Source organism: Symphalangus syndactylus, chromosome 2 (assembly GCF_028878055.3).
Source record: "Symphalangus syndactylus isolate Jambi chromosome 2, NHGRI_mSymSyn1-v2.1_pri, whole genome shotgun sequence".
Taxonomy (NCBI): Eukaryota; Metazoa; Chordata; class Mammalia; order Primates; family Hylobatidae; genus Symphalangus; species Symphalangus syndactylus.
The window spans coordinates 129125806-129147126 of NC_072424.2; the positions used below are offsets into that span (position 1 = coordinate 129125806).

The following is a 21321-nucleotide window of genomic DNA, read 5'->3' on the forward strand; positions in this document are numbered from 1 at the left end:
TTCTATTGGAGAAAATTCAGTTGGACATCACTGCTCTAGAATCATGTTTTGCTTCTCCCTATTTTCACGTTATCAATAGTGTATTGAGTTCAGAATAGAATTAGGAAACAACAGCCTCCTGATATTGTCATTGGGAGGGATAGAGTGGTTGATATTTATGAACAGAGGAGAGAGAGTGTAGTGTTTGGTAGAGGTTGAGAATATAGCCTTTGGAATCAGATCTGGATTGGAATTATAGTCCATCCCTTACACACTGTATGGCTTTGGGCATGTTACTGAACCTTTGAGCCTCAAGTTTTCCTTTTCCTCAAATAGGGTTAATAATGATTATCTCATAACATTGGGTGAATATAAAACAAAACAGGAGGGGGGGCGTAGCACAGTACCTCAGTAAATGATAAATTCAGTATATTTTTTAAATCATCACTGATTTAAAAAAAAAAACCTTAGAATTATGTAGTAAAAGTGACCTTTTTTTTGGTATATCGTTCTGTGAATTTTAACGTAGTATTTATTTGTGTAATCACCAACATGAGAATATAGGCCAGGTCTATCACTTTATTTTGCTGTCTTTATAGACCTGTGCCGTTTCCACCCCTAACCCCTGGCTGTCACCGATCTGTTGTCCATCACTATAGTTTTACCTTTTCTAGGATGTTACATAAATGGAATTATACAGTATGTTGCCTTTGCACACTAGCTTCCTTTACCCAGCCAGATTGGGTTGAGAGCGATTTGTCCAAGTTGTTACATCTATCATTCGTTGAAAACTGATCTTTAAAGACATTTTAATTTTGAATCATTATTTCCTAAACGTGAATCTGAATTCCTTAACAGTTACTCAAGTAGTATTTGGCTCAGGATTTTTGTGTTTAAAAGTAAAATAAATGGTAAAATTTATAGGGAAAAATTACTACTTCCACCAGATTGGTAAAAACCGTGTGTGACATTAACATGGTTTTCTTTAGGGAAGGTTCTTGTTTTTAGTAGTTGATCCACATTAAAGCTCTGTAGAGTTGCCGCAAAGTCCAGAGTTGAAAAAGGTGGCTGTTAAAATATCAGTTTCTAAAATGTGGCCGAAGATAGTGTGACCAGTCCTGGTTTGCCCAGGACTTTGCCAGTATTAGCAGTGAAAGTCTGGCTGCTCCCAGGAAACCCCTTGGTCCCAGTCAAACCCAGAATGGGGCCAAGCGCTGTAGCTCATGCCTGTAATCCCAGCACTGAAGGCTGAAGTGGGCAGATCACGAGGTCAGGAGTTTGAGAACAGCCTGGCCAATATGGTGAAACCCCGTCTCTAATAAAAATAGCCTGGCATGGTGGTGCACGCCTGTAATCCCAGCTGCTTGGGAGGCTGAGGCAAGAGAATCGCTTGAACCCAGGAGGTGGAGCTTGCAGTGAGCCAAGATTGTGCCACTGCACTCCAGCCTGGGTGACAGAGTGAGACTGTGTCTGAAAAAAAAAAAAAAAAAAAACAAAAAAAACCCCCAGAATGGTTGGTCACCCTGTCTGAAAAGAGACACACAAAATCAGAGGATTTCCAGTTCATCAGGTTTCAGTAGTGAACCATCGGCCAAGTATTTCATCTAATCTTAATTGCCTTTGGGTGCTTAGAGTCAAATCTCTAAGGTAACCAGAACCCAAACCACATGAGGTTTTTTAGATTAAGATCAGCACCTTGAATTTAAGGTTTTGTGGCTAGAGGTTTAGATTTGATTGGAATTACATCATTAATTTTTGTTAAATTGTTGAGTAAGCAACTTCCCAAGCCTTATGTGCAGAAGCTAGATTAAAAGTCAAGTTCCTACTTAACCAGAATCTCTCTTGTTTTGAGTTTTTAAATTCAACTGGTGATGTCTAAATCTTAAGGACATTTTAAGTTCCTTAACTAGTCTGTTCCATTTTCCTGACTTTTTCACATCACCTCTCTACCTCTTGTGTAGATTTTTTTTTTTTTTTGAAACAGATTTAGGCTGGAGTGCAGTGGCACCATCTCGGCTCTGCAAGCTCTGCCTCCTGGGTTCAAGCGATTCTCCTCCCTCAGCCTCCTTAGTAGCTGGGTTTACAGGTGCATGCCAGCACGCCTGGCTAATTTTGTATTTTTAGTAGAGACAGGGTTTCTCCATGTTGGTCAGGCTGGTCTCGATTTCTCGACCTCAGGTGATTCACCCGCCTCTGCCTCCCAAAGTGCTGGAATTACAGGCATGAGCCACCGCGCCCAGCCCTAGATTTCTTTATAGAGCATCTGTCTATGAGCAGATTACTTAGTTTTCCTGCTGTCTTCATTGGAATGTAAGCTTCGTGAAAGCCAGGGGCCCTATGTGTCATCTTTACCACTGTGTCTTAGATCTTAGAGTAGCCCATCATAATTTCTAATAAGTAATTGTGGGATTGGATGAGAAAATGAATATGAGTCAGTTTTACAATGCTGCATACTTCCCAGATTATTTTAACAGTCTAGGGGATGTGGAAAGGTTTTGTTTTTAAAACGTTTAAAAGTCCACGTTTTGTTTGATACTGTTCAGAGGAAGTGAAAATGTGGTCTTTAAAAAATTTTGTTGCCCGGGCGTGGTGACTCACGCCTGTAATCCCAGCACTTTGGGAGGCCGAGGCGGGTGGATCACCTGAGTTCAGGAGTTGAGACCAGCCTGGCCAACATAGTGAAACCCCGCCTCTACTAAAAATGCCAAAAATTAGCTGGGCATGGGGGTGGGCACCTGTAATCCCAGCTGCTCGGGAGGCTGAGGCAGGAGAATCGCTTGAACCCGGGAGGCGGAGGTGGCAGTCAGCCATCGCGCCACTGCACTCCAGCCTGGGCGACAGAGCGAGACTCCGTCTCAAAAAAAAAAAAAAAAAAAAAAAAGTCTGGGCGCGGTGGCTCACGCCTGTAATCCTAGCACTTTGGGAGGCCGAGGTGGGCAGATCATGAGGTCAGGAGATCGAGACCATCCTGGCTAACACGGTGAAACTCCGTCTCTACTAAAAATACAAAAAAATTAGCGTGGTGGCGGGCGGCTGTAGTCCCAGCCACTCGGGAGGCTGAGGCAGGAGAATGGCGTGAACCTGGGAGGCGGAGCTTGCAGTGAGCCGAGATCGCGCCACTGCACTCCAGCCTGGGTGAAAGTGTGAGACTCTGTCTCAAAAAAAAAATTGTTTCATTAACCATCTATGAGGGAAGGGAATTTAGAATGGTGACATTAAACCTTCCTTTAAAATGGCAATTCAGAACCAGTGGAGAGAGCTGAAAGTGAGAGTAGATTTGGATTTGGAAAAATTCCCTCTACTTCTCATCCACATTACCTTCCAACACACAGGCACTTTGTCAAAGCATAGAGCAGGGTCTGAGGAGATTGGGTTGGTGAAAGAGGAGAACTGAGTCACTTGAGATTAGTACTTAGTAAGCAAGAGAGTGCTAATGAATTATTTAAAATCTGTGTAACCTGAGTGTAAACCAATACATAGACTAAGTTAGTGCTTCTCAGAGCTTAGGGAGCATAAGAGTCTCCTGGAGAATTAGAAGAAACAGATTTTCCTAGCTCTGGCCCCAGACGTTCTGATTTAGTGTGGTGTAGAACTCAGGAGTCAGTAATATTAATGGACAGTCTTGAGTATTTGCTGATGCAATTGGTCTGAGGACCATACTTTGGAAGACCTGCTTTAGATAGTAGACAGGACAGTAATTTAAAATAGGCAAGTATGGTTTATTTTTAAAATGGTAAAACTAGAAAGATACTGATTTTATGTGTTTAAAAAAAAAGTCTGCATCTGACTGCTATGGTTATCCAAGAAGGCACCCCAGAATACCTGTTGGCCACCACTGTTTGGTATATGCAAAAATGTGTAGTTTAAAAAAGTCTTTTTGGGCTTGCACTGAGGAGCCAACCTATTTTATACAGTGAAAATATTGCTATATTTAAGTTAACCATTCTATTCCAGTGCAGGATTCAGTAACATCTATTCTGTAAGTTTCAGTTATGGTATTTCTTAAAGATTCAAAGATGGATCCTGGGAATTTGATTTAGCCTCCATTTCATCTGGGAGTTAATTCTCACAGCAACCCTGTGAGATAGGTTAATAATTAAACCCTCCTGTTCACACATATTTCATTAATCCTTACAGCAACCTGTGAGATAGTTTAATAATTAAACCTACGCCACAGATGAGGAAACTGAGGCCCAAGAGGTTCAGTGATTCGCCCAAGGTTATAACAGCAAGAATTGGTGGTGAAACAAGAATTCAAATCCAGATTGGTCTTAATCAGTGAGCTCTCATGTGTGATAGAAATTAGATACCACTTTGAGGACTTTCGGAGCCAGTGGTGAATGTAATTACTTTAGGCTCTAAATACTCTGTGTAATTTCTTTGTCATTTTGTTCTTAGAGAGGTGGTGATCTTAATAAAGTTTTTACTTTATTAACTAAATAAAAGTTTGTACTTATGTTACAACTAAAACAATTCTTTAAACTTTCATAACTTGGTTTTAAATCATAAAATTAGTTGAAAAAGATGTAATTGCCAGTGTATCGTAAATACTGGTATTTTAAAATAAAGCTGTTTTATCACTTTTAAGGAAAGCCCTTGTAATTTAGTGCATTGTAATAGTGTATTGAGCTGATGTCCACCATGATCCATGTAAACATAGGTGAACTCTGCAAATACAAGTTTTTCTTCTTGAAAATGTTTGTTACATTTCCTCTACAACACTTTATGCTAATAAATGTTTATGAACCTCTTTTGATGATCCTTTCATTTCTTGTAAATTTTTGTATATAACTTGAAATGTTTGATTTGCTGTAACCATAAGGCATCAAATGTTCATGGTTTTTTTCTGGACTATTTTCACATTGTTACTACTAATTAGTTGACCAAAACAGCAAATTGCATACATTGATACTTGGCAGTAAAATTTTACTGGAATTGTACCTCCTAAAAAAAATGGGAGAAAATATAATGGCCTCAATTAAAGGAGGCTGCATTTACCAATCTTCCAAGTTGTCCTTTTTTTGTTTTTGTGGCTTCCCAAAAATGTTGACAAATAGGTTTAATGTATTTAAAGGTTATTGAATATAGTGGACCAAACTATTGAGGATAGGTGAGAGACGCCACTTGTTTAAGAGTGATAAGGGAAGATGGGAAGAACAGGATACACTGCAGGTGTGCACACAGGTATGTTGATTTTATGAAAATCGGGAGGAACTTGATCTAGAAAGCAATTTTTAAAGTTATTTTGAGACAGGGTTGCTGGCCTCAAGCAGTGCTCCCACCCTGACCTCCCAAAGTGCTGGGATTACAGGCATGAGCCACCATGCACATCCTAAACAGCAATTCTTGGACTATCCGTGCCTATATGCTCCTTGGAGAGTTTTTGTGGGTACCCTTGGCATACAGGTAGGTACCTCAAATGGAAGACAGCTACTGAAGAACTCTCGCTGGAAGACATCAGATGTTTATCCTAGCACTGTTAACTGCAAATAAGTATGTCCATCAGTTAGTACAGATGAATGTATTCTCTTGGTATAATACTGTGTAGCAGTTAAGCGAGTTGGAAAACGAAAGGATATGTGTGAAGAAATGTTGACAGGTGCGGACTATAGTGGGGCATGAGGGGTTATGCATAAAAGTAAGGCAATGAAGATAAAGATTTGATTTTTTTAAATGTCAACCCAAGGAGGTAAATATGTAGATGTGAGATTCTTTGTGCTTGGTATTTTTTAAATTTCCCCAAAATATGTCTGAAACAAACGTCTGTGGGAAGAATACTGTGACTAACTTGGTGAGAGGACAAAGTATTAATAAAAGGTGCCAGTGAACAGCCATACTCAAATCATGCCATCTAAAATAGGTATTTAAGATTTCATTTCTGCCACCAGAAGCCTGTCTTGTTATTGTATGTATTGATTTCTCTCTTTTGAGACGGAGTCTTGCTCTGATGCCCAGGCTGGAGTGCAGTGGCTTGATCTCAGCGCACTGCAAACTCCGCCTCCCGGGTTCATGCCATTCTGCCTCAGCCTCCTGAGTAGCTGGGACTGCAGGCGCCTGCCACCACACCCGGCTAATTTTTTGTATTTTTAGTAGAGACAGGATTTCACCGTGTTATGTTAGCCAGGATGGTCTCGATCTCCTGACCTTGTGATCCACCCACCTCGGCCTCCCAAAATGTTGGGATTACAGGCGTGAGCCACTGCACCCAGTCTATATATATTGATTTCAACACTTGAGCTCCTGTATGATTCTCTTAGCCAGGGCCATGATGGGATTCCCTGGGGATAGGTTAAGTTGTGGTGTCTAAAATGTAAGTAAGTCCTTTGACTAAGAAGTATCTGCCAAGATTTGCCAAGATTTCCTAGATGCTAAGGTTTTCCAAAGTTCTTAATGGAAATATTTTCCTTTTGAATTGTCAGTGATGTAGATGCAAACACTAGATTCTACATAATTTTAATTCACACAATATATTGGGGACTGAAAATTTCTTGATTAAAAAAACACCTATTAAATGATCACCCAGTAGTGAACATTTATTTATTTTTTATTTTTGAGACTCAGTCTCACTGTCGCCCTGGCTGGAGTACAGTGGTGTGATCTTAGCTCACTGGAACCTCCGCCTCCCAAGTTCAAGAGATCTGCCTCAGCCTCCCAAGTAGCTGAGATGACGGGCGTGTGCCACACCTGGCTAATTCTTGTATTTTTGGTAGACACAGGGTTTCACCATGTTGGCCAGGCTTGTCTTGAGCTCCTGGCCTCAAATGAGCCACCCTTCTTGGCCTCCAAAAGTGCTGGGATTACAGGCATGAGCCACCGCGCCCGGCCGAACATTTAATTTTTGATTGTAGAACTTGAATATCTCTTGCAGTGACACTTTGGTTATCACTTGATCAGAAAAATACTCGTCCCAGCTCAAACATTACCTTAGAATAAAAAGTGAGAATTATTTCATGATGGGCAAATTATGGGTACAAACTAAAATGACTTCCAAGATAGTGATCAATGAGAAATGCTCCTGAAGTAAGGTAAATGTTTGCCCTTTCTCACGTGGCAACCTATGAATTGGAGGCACGGGTGCTTGATTTGATGTTGAACTGTACATTACAAATTCACAGCTAGAACCTTTTCCAAATGCTGTCTTTAAAAACAGAACCTTGAGGTCTACTCTCAAATTTTAAAAAGTGGAACCTTTTCAAAAATTACTTTTAATGCATTTGCAAACAGTAATTTGAAACTTCCAAGTAGAGTTAGTAGTGACAACAAAATCAGCCTCTTTCCTGCTAATAATTTTCTATCTTAAACAATCTTATTAGCATAGCCTCTATATTTGTGAAGAGATGGTAACTGATGATGGTACATAGCATTTCCATCTTACCTCTATGGTAATGAGGATGACGATCATCCACTCCAAGCGGAGTGCCCTCTTCTCATTCAGGTGATTCCGCATTAGATCTGTTAGTTCCATGCAGTGCTGAAGTTTTTCATTCATGACCTGTGTAAGACAAATTTTAGTAACATGTATTTAAACAATTTAATACGGTCATACGCATAAAAATTCTGTAGCTATACAGTGAAAAATCCTGCTCCTCAGTCCTCTCCCCAAAGGCAGCCAGCAACATTATCAGTTTCTTGTGAATCCATCCAGAGACATTTTGTAATGTACAGATTTAACTGCAAGAAATACTTTGCATACTGAAGCTCTTCTATTTGTAAGATTCTGATGGAAGAACTAAAAATAGGTTTTTGAGTCCTAGTTTTTAGTAGCTGCCCTTTGTTTAGCAGTTAAAAGAGGCAAACTTGAAACATAATGTTTTTTAGCAAGACCTAAAGATAATTTACTTTCTACTAGGAAAATCTACGCTTAACATTTGACCTGCTGTACACACACCACTAGATGGCATTGCTTTCAACTGAACTGCAACAGTTCTGCATTCCGATGCCTCCAAACAAGCTGGCTGTAGGGGTTCAAAGAATAAAGTCCCTGAATTCAAAATTTGGATGTGACACCTTTTTTTTTTTTTTTTTGAGACAGAGTCTTGCTCTGTTGCCCAGGCTGGAGTGCAATGGCGGATCTCAGCTCACTGCAAGCTCTGCCTCCTGGGTTCACGCCATTCTCCTGCCTCAGCCTCCTGAATAGCTGGGACTACAGGTGCCCGCCACCACGCCTGGCTAATTTTTGTATTTTTAGTAGAGATGGGGTTTCACCGTGTTAGCCAGGATGGTCTCGATCTCCTGACCTTGTGATCCGCCTGCCTTGGCCTCCCAAAGTGCTGGGATTACAGGCGTGAGCCACTGTGCCAGGCCTGGATGTGACAACTGTTAAATACTACTTAATATCTTTATATATCACTTGCTACTGTAAATCCTGGAAGCAAAATTTTAAAACATTGTCTCATGGGGTATGCTGAAGTTACAGGTTTGGTCAGTGAACATTAAGAGGTTAATCACAGGTACGTGTTTGGGGGTTGATTGGAATGTGTTACTGTACCATGTTAACGATTTTTGCACATAGCATTAAACTGCCTTACTAGGCTGGGCTCGGTGGCTTATGCCTGTAATCCTAGGGAGGCTGAGGCAGGAGGAGCACTTGAGCTCAGGAGTTGGAGACCAGCCTGGGCAACATAGTGAAACCCTGTCTCTACAAAAAATTAGCCAGGCATGGTGGTGTGTGCCTGTGGTGGTGTGTGCCTGTAGTCCCAGCTACTTGGCGGGGATGAGGTGGGAGGATTGCTTGAGCTCAGGTGGTCAAGGCTGCAGTGAGCCAAGATCACACCACTGCACTCCAGCCTGGGTGACAAAGTGAGATCCAAAAAAAAAAAAAGAAACTGCCTTACGGAACCACAGGACTAACTCACCGAACCACACTCATCACCATTTGCCCCTATTTCCAGGAGTTATGGTCACCCTGTAGTTTCTAATCTGTATAGATGTGTAGAGCATGCCTCTTCCCTCTTCCTTTCCCCTCTTTTCCTTTCCTCTTGCCCTTTCTTAATGTCTTTCTATTGGCTGCTTGATCTTGGTCTTTAATGTTCATCCTTAAGCTTGCTTCTCTCTTCAGACTACTGATTCAGCCTCTTGCATTTTCTTTCAACTTGGGCCAAAAAACAGGCAACATTTTCTTCCTCCACTACCTCATCATCATCCAATTTATTCCTTAACTTTAGTTTGTTTATATTACCACAACTCTCCTAAACGTCCCAAAGTCTCCTATTATTAAGTCTAACAACTTAGCTTCGAACCTCAATTAACCCAAGCATCTGACAACACACTGAAATGTGAAAGCATTATGGCTGAGTGTGGTGGCTCATATCTGTAATCATAACACTTTGGGAGGCTGAGGCGGGAGGATCACGAGGTCAGGAGATCAAGACCATCCTGGCTAACAGGGTAAAACCCCATCTCTACTAAAAATACAAAAAAATTATCTGGGCGTGGTGGCGGCCCCTGTTGTCCCAGCCAGTCGGGAGGCTGAGGCAGGAGAAAAGTGTGAACCCGGCAGGGATGCAGAGCTTGCAGTGAGCCAAGATTGCACCACTGCACTCCAGCCTGGGCGACAGAGCGAGACTCCGTCACACACACACACAAGAGTCCCTACCACCACAGCATGCTTTCTATTTATTTAGGTATACAGGCATGTATGTGTCGAGCATGCAGATTAAGGGAGCAAAGAAAAAACAACCAGGAGAGGCTTCACAGAGGTAGGCAATGTGAATTAGGCTTTAAAAGGCAGTGGACACGAAGAAAGGTGGGATGCTGGTGGGGTTATGGGGGGATGAATGGAGCATATCAAGCATAGGAAACAGCATACAGACAAGCATAGCTAGATTGTGGACAACCTAGAAGAAAGTGCTTGGAAGTGAGGTTAAGAAGGTAAGTTAGCTGGGGGCGGTGGCTCCCATCTGTAATCTCAGCATTTTGGGAGGCCGAGGCAGGTGGATCACTTGAGGTCAGTTTAAGAGCAGCCTGGCCAACACAGCGAAACCCCGTCTCTACTAAAAATAGAAAATTAGCTGGGTGTGGTGGCGGGCACCTGTAATCTCAGCTATTTGGGAGGCTGAGGCAGGAGAATCACTTGAACCCGGGAGTTGGCGGTTGCAGTGAGCCAAGACCACAGCATTGCACTCCGTCTCAGAAAAAAAAAAAAGTTAGTACCAGATTGTGAGAGGTACTGTGTACTACATATGGTATAGGCAGAACCATGTCCCCCACCCCAAAGATATTTATGTCCTAATTCTTGGAACCTGCGAATATAATATGGCAAAGGAGAATTAAGATTGTATAAGAAATTAAAGTTATTAATTAGCTGACCTTAAGATGAGATAATCCTAGATTATCTGGGTAAGCCCAATGTAATCACAAGGGTCCTTAAAAGTGGAAATGCGGGGCAGAAGAGTTCAGAATGATACAATCTGAGGATTCCACTGGCCTTTGCTAGATGGAAGGGGCCATGAGCAAGGAATATGGGTGGCCTCTAGTCACTGGAAAAGGTGAGGAAATGGATTCCACTCGCAGTCTCCAAAGAGGAATCAACATCTTAACTTTAGGCCATGCCAGACTTCTGACCTACAGAACAGTAAGATGATAAATTTTTGTTAAGCCACTAGGTTAAGCAGCAATAGGAAAGTAGCATGTCATGCTAGAATATCTGAACTTCATTCTGCAGGTAATGGGGAGGCCTTTGTTCAATCTGGAAGTACTTGTTTTAACATTTACTGTACTGTGCTGGGCAGAGGAGACAGAATGGTGAAATAGACCCATGTCTCTGTCTTGCAGCCAAAGGGTGCAGAGAGACTGGAAAAAGGTCCAGTCTGGAGACAGAGAGAGAAGAAGGAATCAGACAAGTCCAGGTGGGAAAGGAAGATGAGGGGCTGTGTGGATGAACATTAATAGTTGGGGGCTTGAAGACGGGTCAGTGTGGTATTCCCCTGTTTTACCAGCCCAGGGCCTATCACAGCTTTCAATAAATGTTTGCTAATGAATCCATGATACTTAGAGGGAAATAAAAAGATTGTTTGACTGGATATGGAGGGTGAAGGAGAAAAAGGACACTCAGATGACTTTTAAGTTTCTGGTTGAATGACTAGATAGGTGAGGCTAGAAGGTCCTCCCATGAGCTGAAACAGAGAACTGAAAAGGTTTACCATTTTCTGGGGTGGGTGGGAATTTCAAAAGTTTCATTTTGAAATCTTAATCATTGACTAATTCTACAAATGTTTTTTGAGGACATACTGTATGTGAGGCCTTTGCCAAGAACAGGCAAGAAAATAATCATGGTCTCCGATCTCATGGGGCTTACATTCTAGTGGAAAATGGTACACACAATTTTTAAAAGGATGCGATGAGATACGTAAATGAGGAAGATCTATGAGATTGAGGGGCAACTGGAAAAGTCTGGAAGGCAGACGAGACTGGGATGAGAGAGATATTTGAAAATCACCAGGAAAAGGTGGGATTAGAAGTCATGACAACAAACAAGTGTTCACGGAGTAGGTGGCATGGGGACAGAAGCCTCAATGACAGGACTTCAGGGGATACTGACGTGAGAAAATGGAGCGAGGGATCCACTGCCAACTAGTTTCTGTCCCATGACACCGTGTTAACTGCTCTCTGCATCTGGACCTCTGTACTCAAGTTTTTAGCATGTCTTATGCCTACTCACCCCTATTTTCTCAAGACCCTTTCTTCTACTTTTTGAGGGGGGAAAAAAAAACCCCGCCACTCTTTGTTCCATCTGTTTTTTTTTTTTTTGAGGCGGAGTCTTGCTCTGTCACCCAGGCTGGACTGCAGTGGCACAATCTCGGCTCACTGCAAGCTCTGCCTCCCAGATTCACACCATTCTCCTGCCTCAGCCTCCCGAGTAGCTGGGACTACAGATGCCTGCCACCACACCGGGCTAATTTTTTTGTATTTTTAGTAGAGACGAGGTCTCACCATGTTAGCCATGATAGTCTGGATCTCCTGACCTCGTGATCCGCCCTCCTCGGCCTCCCAAAGTGCTGGGATTACAGGCGTCAGCCACCGCGCCCGGCCTGTTCCATCTGTTTTCTTAGAAGATTGTAAAGCTGACTGAAGGGCAGGACCAATTCTTATTTTTTGTATTATGTATAATGCCAGCACTATGCTGAGCCTAAGGCAGGGTGAACTCTAAACCCCTTCTAAATAACCTTGACATAATCCAACGAGTCTGAACTGCCTTTGGGATGCTGAGAAAACTCTGAGAAATGTAGTTTGAGACCTTTTAGGTATGCTTCATAACTCATGCAGAAGACTTAACACCAAAAAAGATGTCCCACAGTGAGACTGGGGAATGAAATAAAGAACAATTACTTGCTCAGATTACTCCAGTTGATTAATTAATATTATTCTGGAATAGTTGAATCACTCAATTCAAACCTGAGTAATTCAAGTTTTGGGTGCTAACTATAAACAGTATTTTTTAAATTTCATTTTCCAATTGTGTATTTGCAGTATAACAAAAGATAACCGTTTTTACACATTGATGTTGAAACCTTGATAAACTCACTTATTCTGGTAGCTTCTTTGTAGATTCTTTCAGGTCTTCTACATACAAGATCATGCTGCCTGTAAATAAATTCAGTTCTAGTTCTTCCTGTAGGAGACTTTATCTTGTTTATTATTTTTTGGGAGATAAGTCTCACTCTGTCACCCAGGCTGGAGTGCAGTGGTGCAATCTCAGCTCATCGGAACCTTTGCCTCCCAAGTTCAAGTGATTCTTGTGCCTCAGCCCCTCATGCACCTGGGATCACAGGCGTGCACCACCATGCCTGGCTAATTTTTGTATTTTTAATAGAGACAGGTTTCACCACATTGGCCAGGCTGGTCTTGAACTCCTGGCCTCAAGTGATCCTCCCACCTTGGCCTCCCAAAGTGCTGGGATTACAGGTGTTAGCCACCACGCCCACCCGGCCCTATAGGAGATTTTAAATCTTGGGGATATAGATAGAGCCACCCGTGAAGGACTGGTGATATGTCTGGGTGACATTGCTTATGGCTTTCTCCACAGGTGTAGGGTGCCAGGGACTGGGGTGGCTTTTAATTCTTCCAGCTGCTCATGTGCACAGAGGTATAGATGTGAACCCCTTCATGGAGGGACTCAATCTCAAATTGGCCTCGATACCAGAATGAAGAGTACATTCAGTAGAGGCAGAAGGGGCTTGGGCAGCCTGCTTGTTCTCAGCGGGTGTCCTTTCTATACCTGCAGTTGATCTCAGCCATGAAACAGCTGACCATTTAGTTGTCAAGGTATTCTTCACTCAGGTGGGTATCCTCAGTTGTAGACTTGACTTCAGTAATTCCATCTTGAATACTGAGGATGGACAGATAAAAAATGCCACCCAGGTCAAAGATCAGATAATTAATTTTGGCATTAATGTTCTCGTCCAAGCCGAGAGCAGCAGCATTTGGCTTGCTGACAATTCAGAACACAATGAGATCAGTAATGGTTCCACCATCTTTGATGGCCTGAAGCTGGCAACCATTAAAGTAACTGGCAGTATGAGGATCATGTGGGTCAGGGGTCATAAAGTAGGTTTCTAGGATTTTCTCCATCTTTTTCAAAACCACTGTGGTAGGCAGATTTCTAAGATATCACCCAAAGACTCCCCACCTCCTGGTGTTCACCTTTGTGTCATCCCCTACCCTCGAGCGTAGGCTCAGTCTAATAACTTGCCTTTTTTTTTGAGACGAAGTTTTGCTGTTTCATCCAGGCTGATCTTGGCTCACTGCAACCTCTGCCCCCTTAGGTTCAAGCGATTTGCCTGCCTCAGCCTCCTAAGTGGCTGGGATTACAGGTGTCCGCCACCATGCCCAGCTAATTTTTGTATTTTTAGTAGAGACAGGGTTTCACCATGTTAGCCACGCTGGCCTTGAACTCCTGACCTCAGGTGACCCACCCACCTCGGCCTCCCAAAGTGCTGGGATTACAAGTGTGAGCCACCACACCTGGCCATAACTTGCTTTTTAATTTTTTTTTTTTTTAAGAGATGGGGGTATCACTATGTTGACCAGGCTGGTCTTGAACTCCTGGCCTCAAGTGACCCTCCCATCTCAGCCTCCCAAAGGGCTAGGATTATAAGCATGAGCCACTGCACCTGGCCCTAACTTGTTTTTAACAAAGAGAGCAGCAAAAATCACTTCTGTGATTAGGTTGCAAAAGACTGTGACTTCTGTTTTACTAGCATTCTCTCCTGACAGTCTCTCTTGCTCTCTGTATTAGTCCATTCTCTCATTGCTATAAAGAAATACCTGAGACTGGGTAATTTATAAAGAAAAGAGGCCTAATTCGCTCATCGTTCTGCACTATTCTACAGGAAGCATGATGCTGGCATGTGCTTGGTTTCTGGGGAAGCCTCCAGAAACTTACAATCATGGTGGAAGGTGAAGGGAGAGCAGGTACCTTACATGGCAGAAATGAAAGAGAGCGAGCAAGGGGAGATGCAGGTGCTATACACTTTTAAACAACCTCGCGAGAACTCACTATCACAAGAACAGCACCAAGGGGATGGTGCTAAACCACTCATGAGAAATCTACCCTGATGATTCAATCACCCCCACCAGGACCCACCTCCAACACGGGGCATTACAATTCGACACAAGATTTGGGCAGGGATACAGATCTAAACCATATCACTCCCCTACTTGTTCATTCTGATGCAGCACGCTGCCATGTTGTGAGATGCTCTATGGAGAAGCCTCTAGACAATAGCTTATGAGGAACTGAGGCCTCAATTTAATAGCCTGAGAGGAACCAAATCCAGCCAATAACCACGAGTGAACTAGGAAGTGAATCTCTGAGATGACCGCAGCCTTGTGAGAAACACAGAATCAGAGGACCCAGCTAAGCTGCACTGATTCCTGACCCACAAAAACTGAAATAGTAAGTGGTGTTTCTTTTTTATTTTTTTTTTTTGAGACAAAGTCTCACTCTGTCACCCAGGCTGGAGTGCAGTGGTGCAATCTCAGCTCACTGCAACCTCTGCCTCTCGGGTTCAAGTGATTCTCGTGCCTCAGCCTCCAGTCAGCTACTTGGGACTACAGGTGCACGCCACCATGCCCGACTAATTTACGGGGTTTCACCATGTTGGCCAGGCTGGTCTTGAACTGGCCTCATGTGATCTGCCTGCCTTGGCCTACCAAAGTGTTGGGGTAACAGGCGTGAGCCACCGTGCCCAGCCAGTAAGTGGTGTTTCAGTCCACCAAGTTTTGGGGTAATTTGTTACACAGCAATAGCTAACACAACCACAGGAAATACCTCAACTGTATAAAGCTTTTAGTATTCCTCCCTTACCTCCTCTGGATCTTCAGCCTGTGTGCACAGTTGACAACCAGGAAAGTCCAGTGCTTTTCATGTTTGACCATTCAGTTGGATTGTCAAATCGGTGTCTAATTACACCTTTGGTATCTAAAACTGTGTTGATGGAGTCCACTGAATTTGATTCCTAAACCATCACTAATCAAACTTGCTGTGTCAGCTAAAAGCAACATAGCTTGGTTTTCTTGCCCTGACCAGTGGTGATGATCTCTACTGTCCTGTGCTGGAAGACATCTACAGAGGAATAGGTGGTACCAAGATCAGTGACAACTGCAGATACCTTTGATGTGGTTTTGCAAGGGGCAGTGTCTAGCTTAGAGGAAAAAAAGTAGACACTAAAGTGGAACATAGCATTCAATAAGCCATGGTAGGTTTTTGAAATTATAAATCATGTATTTTTTATTTTTATTTTTTTGAAACAGGGTCTCACTCTGTCACCTAGACTGGGATGTAGTGGCTCACTGCAGCCTCAAACTCCTGGGCTAAAGCAATCCTCCTGCCTCAGCCTCCTAGGGTAGCTGAGACTACAGGCACATGCCATTATACCTGGCTAATTTTTTAAAAAAAAAAGGTTAGTAGAAATGAGGTCTCATTGTGTTTCCCAGGCTAGTCATTTATTTTTGATGTGAAAGAAGGTGAATGTGGGATTGGTAGGAAATATGATTGAAAAAGGGATACAATAGGAAGGACCTTGTATATCAAGCCAGAACACTTGATGCAATGAGGGAAACTGGAGGTATTAAAATTAGTTGGAGGGAATACGAAAAGACAATCAGTAGACGCTAACATCAAGAGGTATCTGAGGTTAGGTATTATTAGATGATGTTAGAGCAACCATCATAAAAATGATTCAACAAGCAATTCTGAACACATTTGAAACAAATGAAAAAGCAGGAAGTCTCTGCAAAGAAACAGAAGATACAAACAAAAAAACATGGAAATTTTAGAACTGAAAAATACAATAAATGAAATAAAAAACTCAAGGATGGGCAGCAGAATGAATGTAACAGAGGAAGGAATCAATCAACTAGAAGATGAAACAAAGGACATTACCCAATCTTAACAGAGACAAAATATACTGGAAAAGAAGTGAACAGAGCCTCAAAGACCTTGTGAAATGATAATAAAAGATAAAACGTACATGTCATAGAATTATGGCAGATTTCCTATCAGAAACCATGGAGGTCAGAAGGAAGTGGCACGGCATTTTTCAGGTGCTGAAAGCAAACTGTCTATGTAGAATCCTATTTCTAGGAAAATATCCTTCAAGAATGAAGTGAAAATTAATACACTCTCAGATGAAGACAAACTAAGAGAATCTGTCTCACTAGACTTACCTTAAAAGAATGGCTAAACAAAGTTCTTGAAAAAAAAAACAGTAAAAGAAATCTTAGAAGATCAGAAGGAAAAAAGAACAGAAAGAATAAAAACATGGGCACATACAACAGACTTTTCTTAGTTTTCTAAATTATGTTTGATGGTTGAAGCAAAAATTATAACATCTGATGAAGTTTTCTATGTCTGCAGAAGAATAGTTAAGAAAATTATAAATAGGGAAGGGTAAAGGAATATAAAAGAAATAAGGATTCTTTTTTTTTTTTCTGCATCCAATCATCCATTAGGGAAATAAAGATTCTATACTTCATTTAATCTGCAAGATGTTGAAATCAGTAGATTGTAATAAATTATATACATATGATGTAATAACCAGAGCAACTACTAAATATCTATGCAACAAGATATACTAAAAAGTAACATCAAAATGAAATACCAAAAAAATGTTTCAGCAACCACAGGAAGACAGGAACTTTGATACAAGCAACAATTTGGATGGATCCAAGTTGAGGGCATTATGCTCTGTGAAAAAAGCCAGTTAAAAAGTCACATACAGATCAAGACCATCCTGGCTAACCCAGTGAAACCCCGTCTCTACTAAAAATACAAAAAAAAATTAGCTGGGCGTGGTGGCAGGTGCCTGTAGTCCCAGCTACTCGGGAGGCTGAGGCAGGAGAATGGCGTGAACCCGGGAGGCAGAGCTTGCAGTGAGCCAAGATCGAGCCACTGCACTCCAGCCTGGGCAACAGAGTGAGACTCTGTCTCAAAAAAAAAAAAAAAAAAAGTCACATACTGTATGACTATCTATATAACATCCTCAAAATGACAAAATTATGGAGATGGAGAAGAGATTACTCACTGCCAGGGGTTAGGGACAGTCCGGGTAGGGGGAGGGCAGTGTGACTATACAGGGTAGCATGAGGAAGAACTGTGTGGTGATAAAACAGTTTTGTGTCTTTTTGTTTTGTTTTTTTGAGATGGAGTCTCGCTGCGACACCCAGGCTGGAGTGCAATGGCACGATCTCAGCTCACTGCAACCTCCACTTCCTGGGTTCAAGCGATTCTGCTGCCTCAGCCTCCCGAGTAGCTGGGACTACAGGCACGTGCCACCACACCCAGCTAATTTTTGTATTTTTAGTAGAGATGGGGTTTTACCATATTGGCCAAGCTGGTCTTGAACTCTTGACCTCAAGTGATCTGCCCACCTCTGGCCTCACAAAGTGCTGGGGTTACAGGCATGAGCCACCGCACCTGGCACAGTTTTGTGTCTTGATCATGTGGTTGCATGGATCTACAGATGTGGCGAAATGTCACAGAACTATGTGCGGACATTGTACTAATGTCAATTTTCTGTTTTCTATGCTCTTTCCCCATGTGGTCTACCTCCATCACTACAGCTTTTTTTTTTTTTTTTTTTTTTGAGACGGAGTCTCGCTCTGTCATCCAGGCTGGAGTGCAGTGGCTTGACCTCGGCTTACTGCAACCTCCGCCTCCTGGGTTCAAGTGATTCTTCTGCCTCAGCCTCTTGAGTAGCTGGGACTGCAGGTGTGTGCCACCATGCCTGGCTAATTTTTGTATTTTTAGTAGAGACAGGGTTTCGCCATGTTGGCCAGGCTGGTCTCAAACTCCCGACCTCAGGTGATCCATCTGCCTCGGCCTCCCAAAGTGCTGGGAATTTCTTAATACACATCTCTCTTCTCGACTTTGCTTCTGCCCTTCTAAATGCCTGCATGACGGAGCTAATTGGATATCTCGTTGCTACTCTAATCTCAGCATATCTTAGATTTAGTCTGTTACCTCCCCTCTCTGACCTCTCATTATTGTTTTTCCACCTTTGTACTTGTCACCTCCAGGCAAACATCAGTCATCCTTTATTCTTCCTTCTCCATGGCCTGCCACTACCCATCACTTGATTTGTCTTATATGATTCTTTCTTAAATTTATTTCTATTCTCACTGTCACCATGACAGATCAGGATCAGTCATGAACTCTTGCTTGAAACTTGACAAGAACTTCCTGATGGACCACTAGGCTTCCAAACTCTCATCTTATTCACCAACCTTATCTAGTCTGTAGAGCTAATATTAGAAGATCCTTTGACATAAAAAATTGAAGTGACTGTACAGAGGACAAGAAGGGGAAATATAAAGAGATTTCAATGGAAGTCAAGCAAGATATTTCTCTGCAAGCAGTTAAACATATTCAACTTATAGGCGACAACGTGTCTTTTTCTCTCATTAAAAGTGCAAAATATGTACCTTAACTCTTCGGGCAATGCTAAGGAATTGACACGTTTTATCATAAAGTCCTTCCAGGTTTTCTCTGTCCCAGTAGAAATCAGGAGTAATCAAGAAGTCTGAACTCAAGTTTATATGGTGCCTTTAAAAAAGGGAAAATTATAACTTTTTATTTATCTTGAATTAAAAATCATTGTTTCTATTATATTTAATATTTACTTAGTGCTTTATGAAAACTCTTTTTTTTTTTTTGGTAAGAGAGAGGGTCTTGCTATGTTACCCGGGATGGAGTGCAGTGGTGTGATCACAACTCACTGCAAACTGAACTCCTGGGCTCAAGCTGTCCTCCTGCCTCAGCCTCCCATGTAGCTGGAACTACAGGCATGTGGCATTGCATCCGGCTGAAAACATTTGTTAACGCTGACCTTTGCAAAATACTTCCAACAAACATGTAAATAAAATTTACAAATGGGTTTCAAACTTCTGAATCAAATTAATTCAATCTTTAATACCAACATTATTTATGAAGTAGACAGAAAAAAACTCATTTTGTTTTCAATTTTTATTTTTATTTTTGAGACAGAGTCACTCTTGTCACCCAGGCTGGATGGAGTACAATGGCACGATCTCAGCTCACTGCAACCTCTGCCTCCCAGATTTAAGCGATTCTCCTGCCTCAGCCTCCCAAGTAGCTGGGATTACAGGCGCCTACCATCACGCCTGGCTAATTTTTTGTATTTTTAGTAGAGAAAGGGTTTTACCAAGTTGGCCAGGCTGGTCTCGAACTCCTAACCTCACGTGATCTGCCCACCTCAGCCTCCCAAAGTGCTGGGATTACAGGCGTGAGCCACCATGCCCAGCCTAAGCTTCTTTTTTTTAATTAAAAATTTTAGGGCCAGGCATGGTGGTTCATGCCTGTAATCCCAGCACTTTGGAAGGCCAAGACGGGCAGATTGCTTGAGTCTGTGAGTTCGAGACCAACCTGGACAGCATGGCGAAACCCTATCTCTACAAAAAATACAAAAACTAGCCAGGTGTGGTGGTGTATGCCTGTAGTCCCAGCTACTTGGGAGGCTGAGGTGGGAGGATCATGTGAACCTGGGAGGCAGAGGCTGCAGTGAGCCAAGACTGTGACACTGTACTCCAGCCTGGGCAACAGAGTGAGAACTCAACTCAAATAAAAAAAAAATTTAATATGTATACACTTTTTTGTTTTTTATTAAAAAAATTTTTTTAGAGATAACGTCTTCATATGTCACCCAGTTTGGAGTGCAGTGACACAATCATAGCTTACTGCAGCCTCAAACTCCTGGGCTCAAGTGATATTCCTGCCTCAGCCTCCTGAGCAGATCAAGATATAAACAGGCAAAAATTGATAAATCTTACTCTTATTCTTATCTGTATCTTTCCCTATCAGTAATCCCTTCTAGTTTCCTCTGTATATTTCCAGTGTTTATGCAAACACTAGACAAGCAAGCATACACATACATGCTCTCTCTCTTAATTTCTACATTTGAATATAAGAAGTCTGCGCTTACTTTTTTTTCTGAGACAGAGTTTTGTTCTTGTTGCCCAGGCTGGAGTGCACTGGCGCGATCTCGGCTCACCACAACCTCCACCTCTTGGGTTCAAGCAATTCTCCTGCCTCAGCCTCCCGAGTAGCTGGGATTACAGGCATGTGCTACCACGCCCGGCTAATTTTGTATTTTTAGTAGAGATGGGGTTTCTCCATGTTGGTCAGGCTGGTCTTGAACTCCTGACCTCAGATGATCCACCGGCCTCGGCCTCCCAAAGTGTTGGGATTACAGGCGCGAGCCACCATGCCCAGTCTTTTTCTTTTTAGAGACCGAATCTTGCTCTGTCGCCCAGGCTGCAGTGCAGTGGCGTGATCCTGGCTCACTGCAACCTTTGCCTCCTGGGTTCAAGCAATTCTCGTGCCTCAGCCTCCCAAGAAGCTGAGATCACAGGCACACACCACCATTCCTGGCTAATTTTTGTATTTTTGGTAGAGATGGGGTTTCATCATGTTAGCCAGGCTGGTCTCGAGCTCCCGGCCTCAAGCAATCCACCTGTCTCAGCCTCCCAAAGTGCTGGCATTACAGGTGTGAGCCACTGTGCCTGGCCTTACACTTAGATGTTTAACTAAATAAAAATCTAAGTCATAAACGTACACATAAACTGATGTGGTGGCTCACACCTGTAATCCCAGCACTTTGGGAGGCCAAGGGAGGAGGATCGCTTGAGCAAGGGTTTGAGACCCTGTCTCTACAGATTATTTTTAAAATTAGCTGGGTGTGGTGGAGCACTCCTGTGGTCCCAGCTACCCAGGAGGGTGAGGCAGGAGGAATCCCTGAGCCCAGGAGATCAAGGCTTCAGTGAGCTATGATCATGCCACTGCACTCTAGTCTGGGTGACAAGGCAAGACCCTGTCTTAAAAAT

At 42.6% G+C, this 21321-nt stretch overlaps 1 protein-coding gene across 4 annotated transcripts in view; it reads right to left on the reverse strand.

Annotated features, from left to right (window-relative positions):
- Positions 1-6505: 6505 nt before the first annotated feature.
- Positions 6506-21321, reverse strand: part of RMND1 (required for meiotic nuclear division 1 homolog) — a 46430-nt gene continuing 31614 nt past the window's right edge. The window contains exons 10-13 of one of the 4 annotated variants that reach the window (XR_008654804.2): positions 18904-19024; positions 13196-13306; positions 12503-12561; positions 7355-7471 (exon numbers count right to left, since the gene is read on the reverse strand). Coding sequence is in view for 2 of the 4 variants with exons in the window: in XM_055267552.2 (XP_055123527.2) it covers positions 6870-6902; positions 7355-7471; positions 18904-19024 (271 nt within the window). In the remaining 2 variants the exon portion in view is untranslated. Of the gene's footprint in view, positions 6903-7354; positions 7472-12502; positions 12562-13195; positions 13307-15678; positions 17168-18903; positions 19025-21321 lie in introns of those variants that run through there. The other 3 variants (XM_055267552.2, XR_008654806.2, XM_063632417.1) reach the window with 3 other exon arrangements.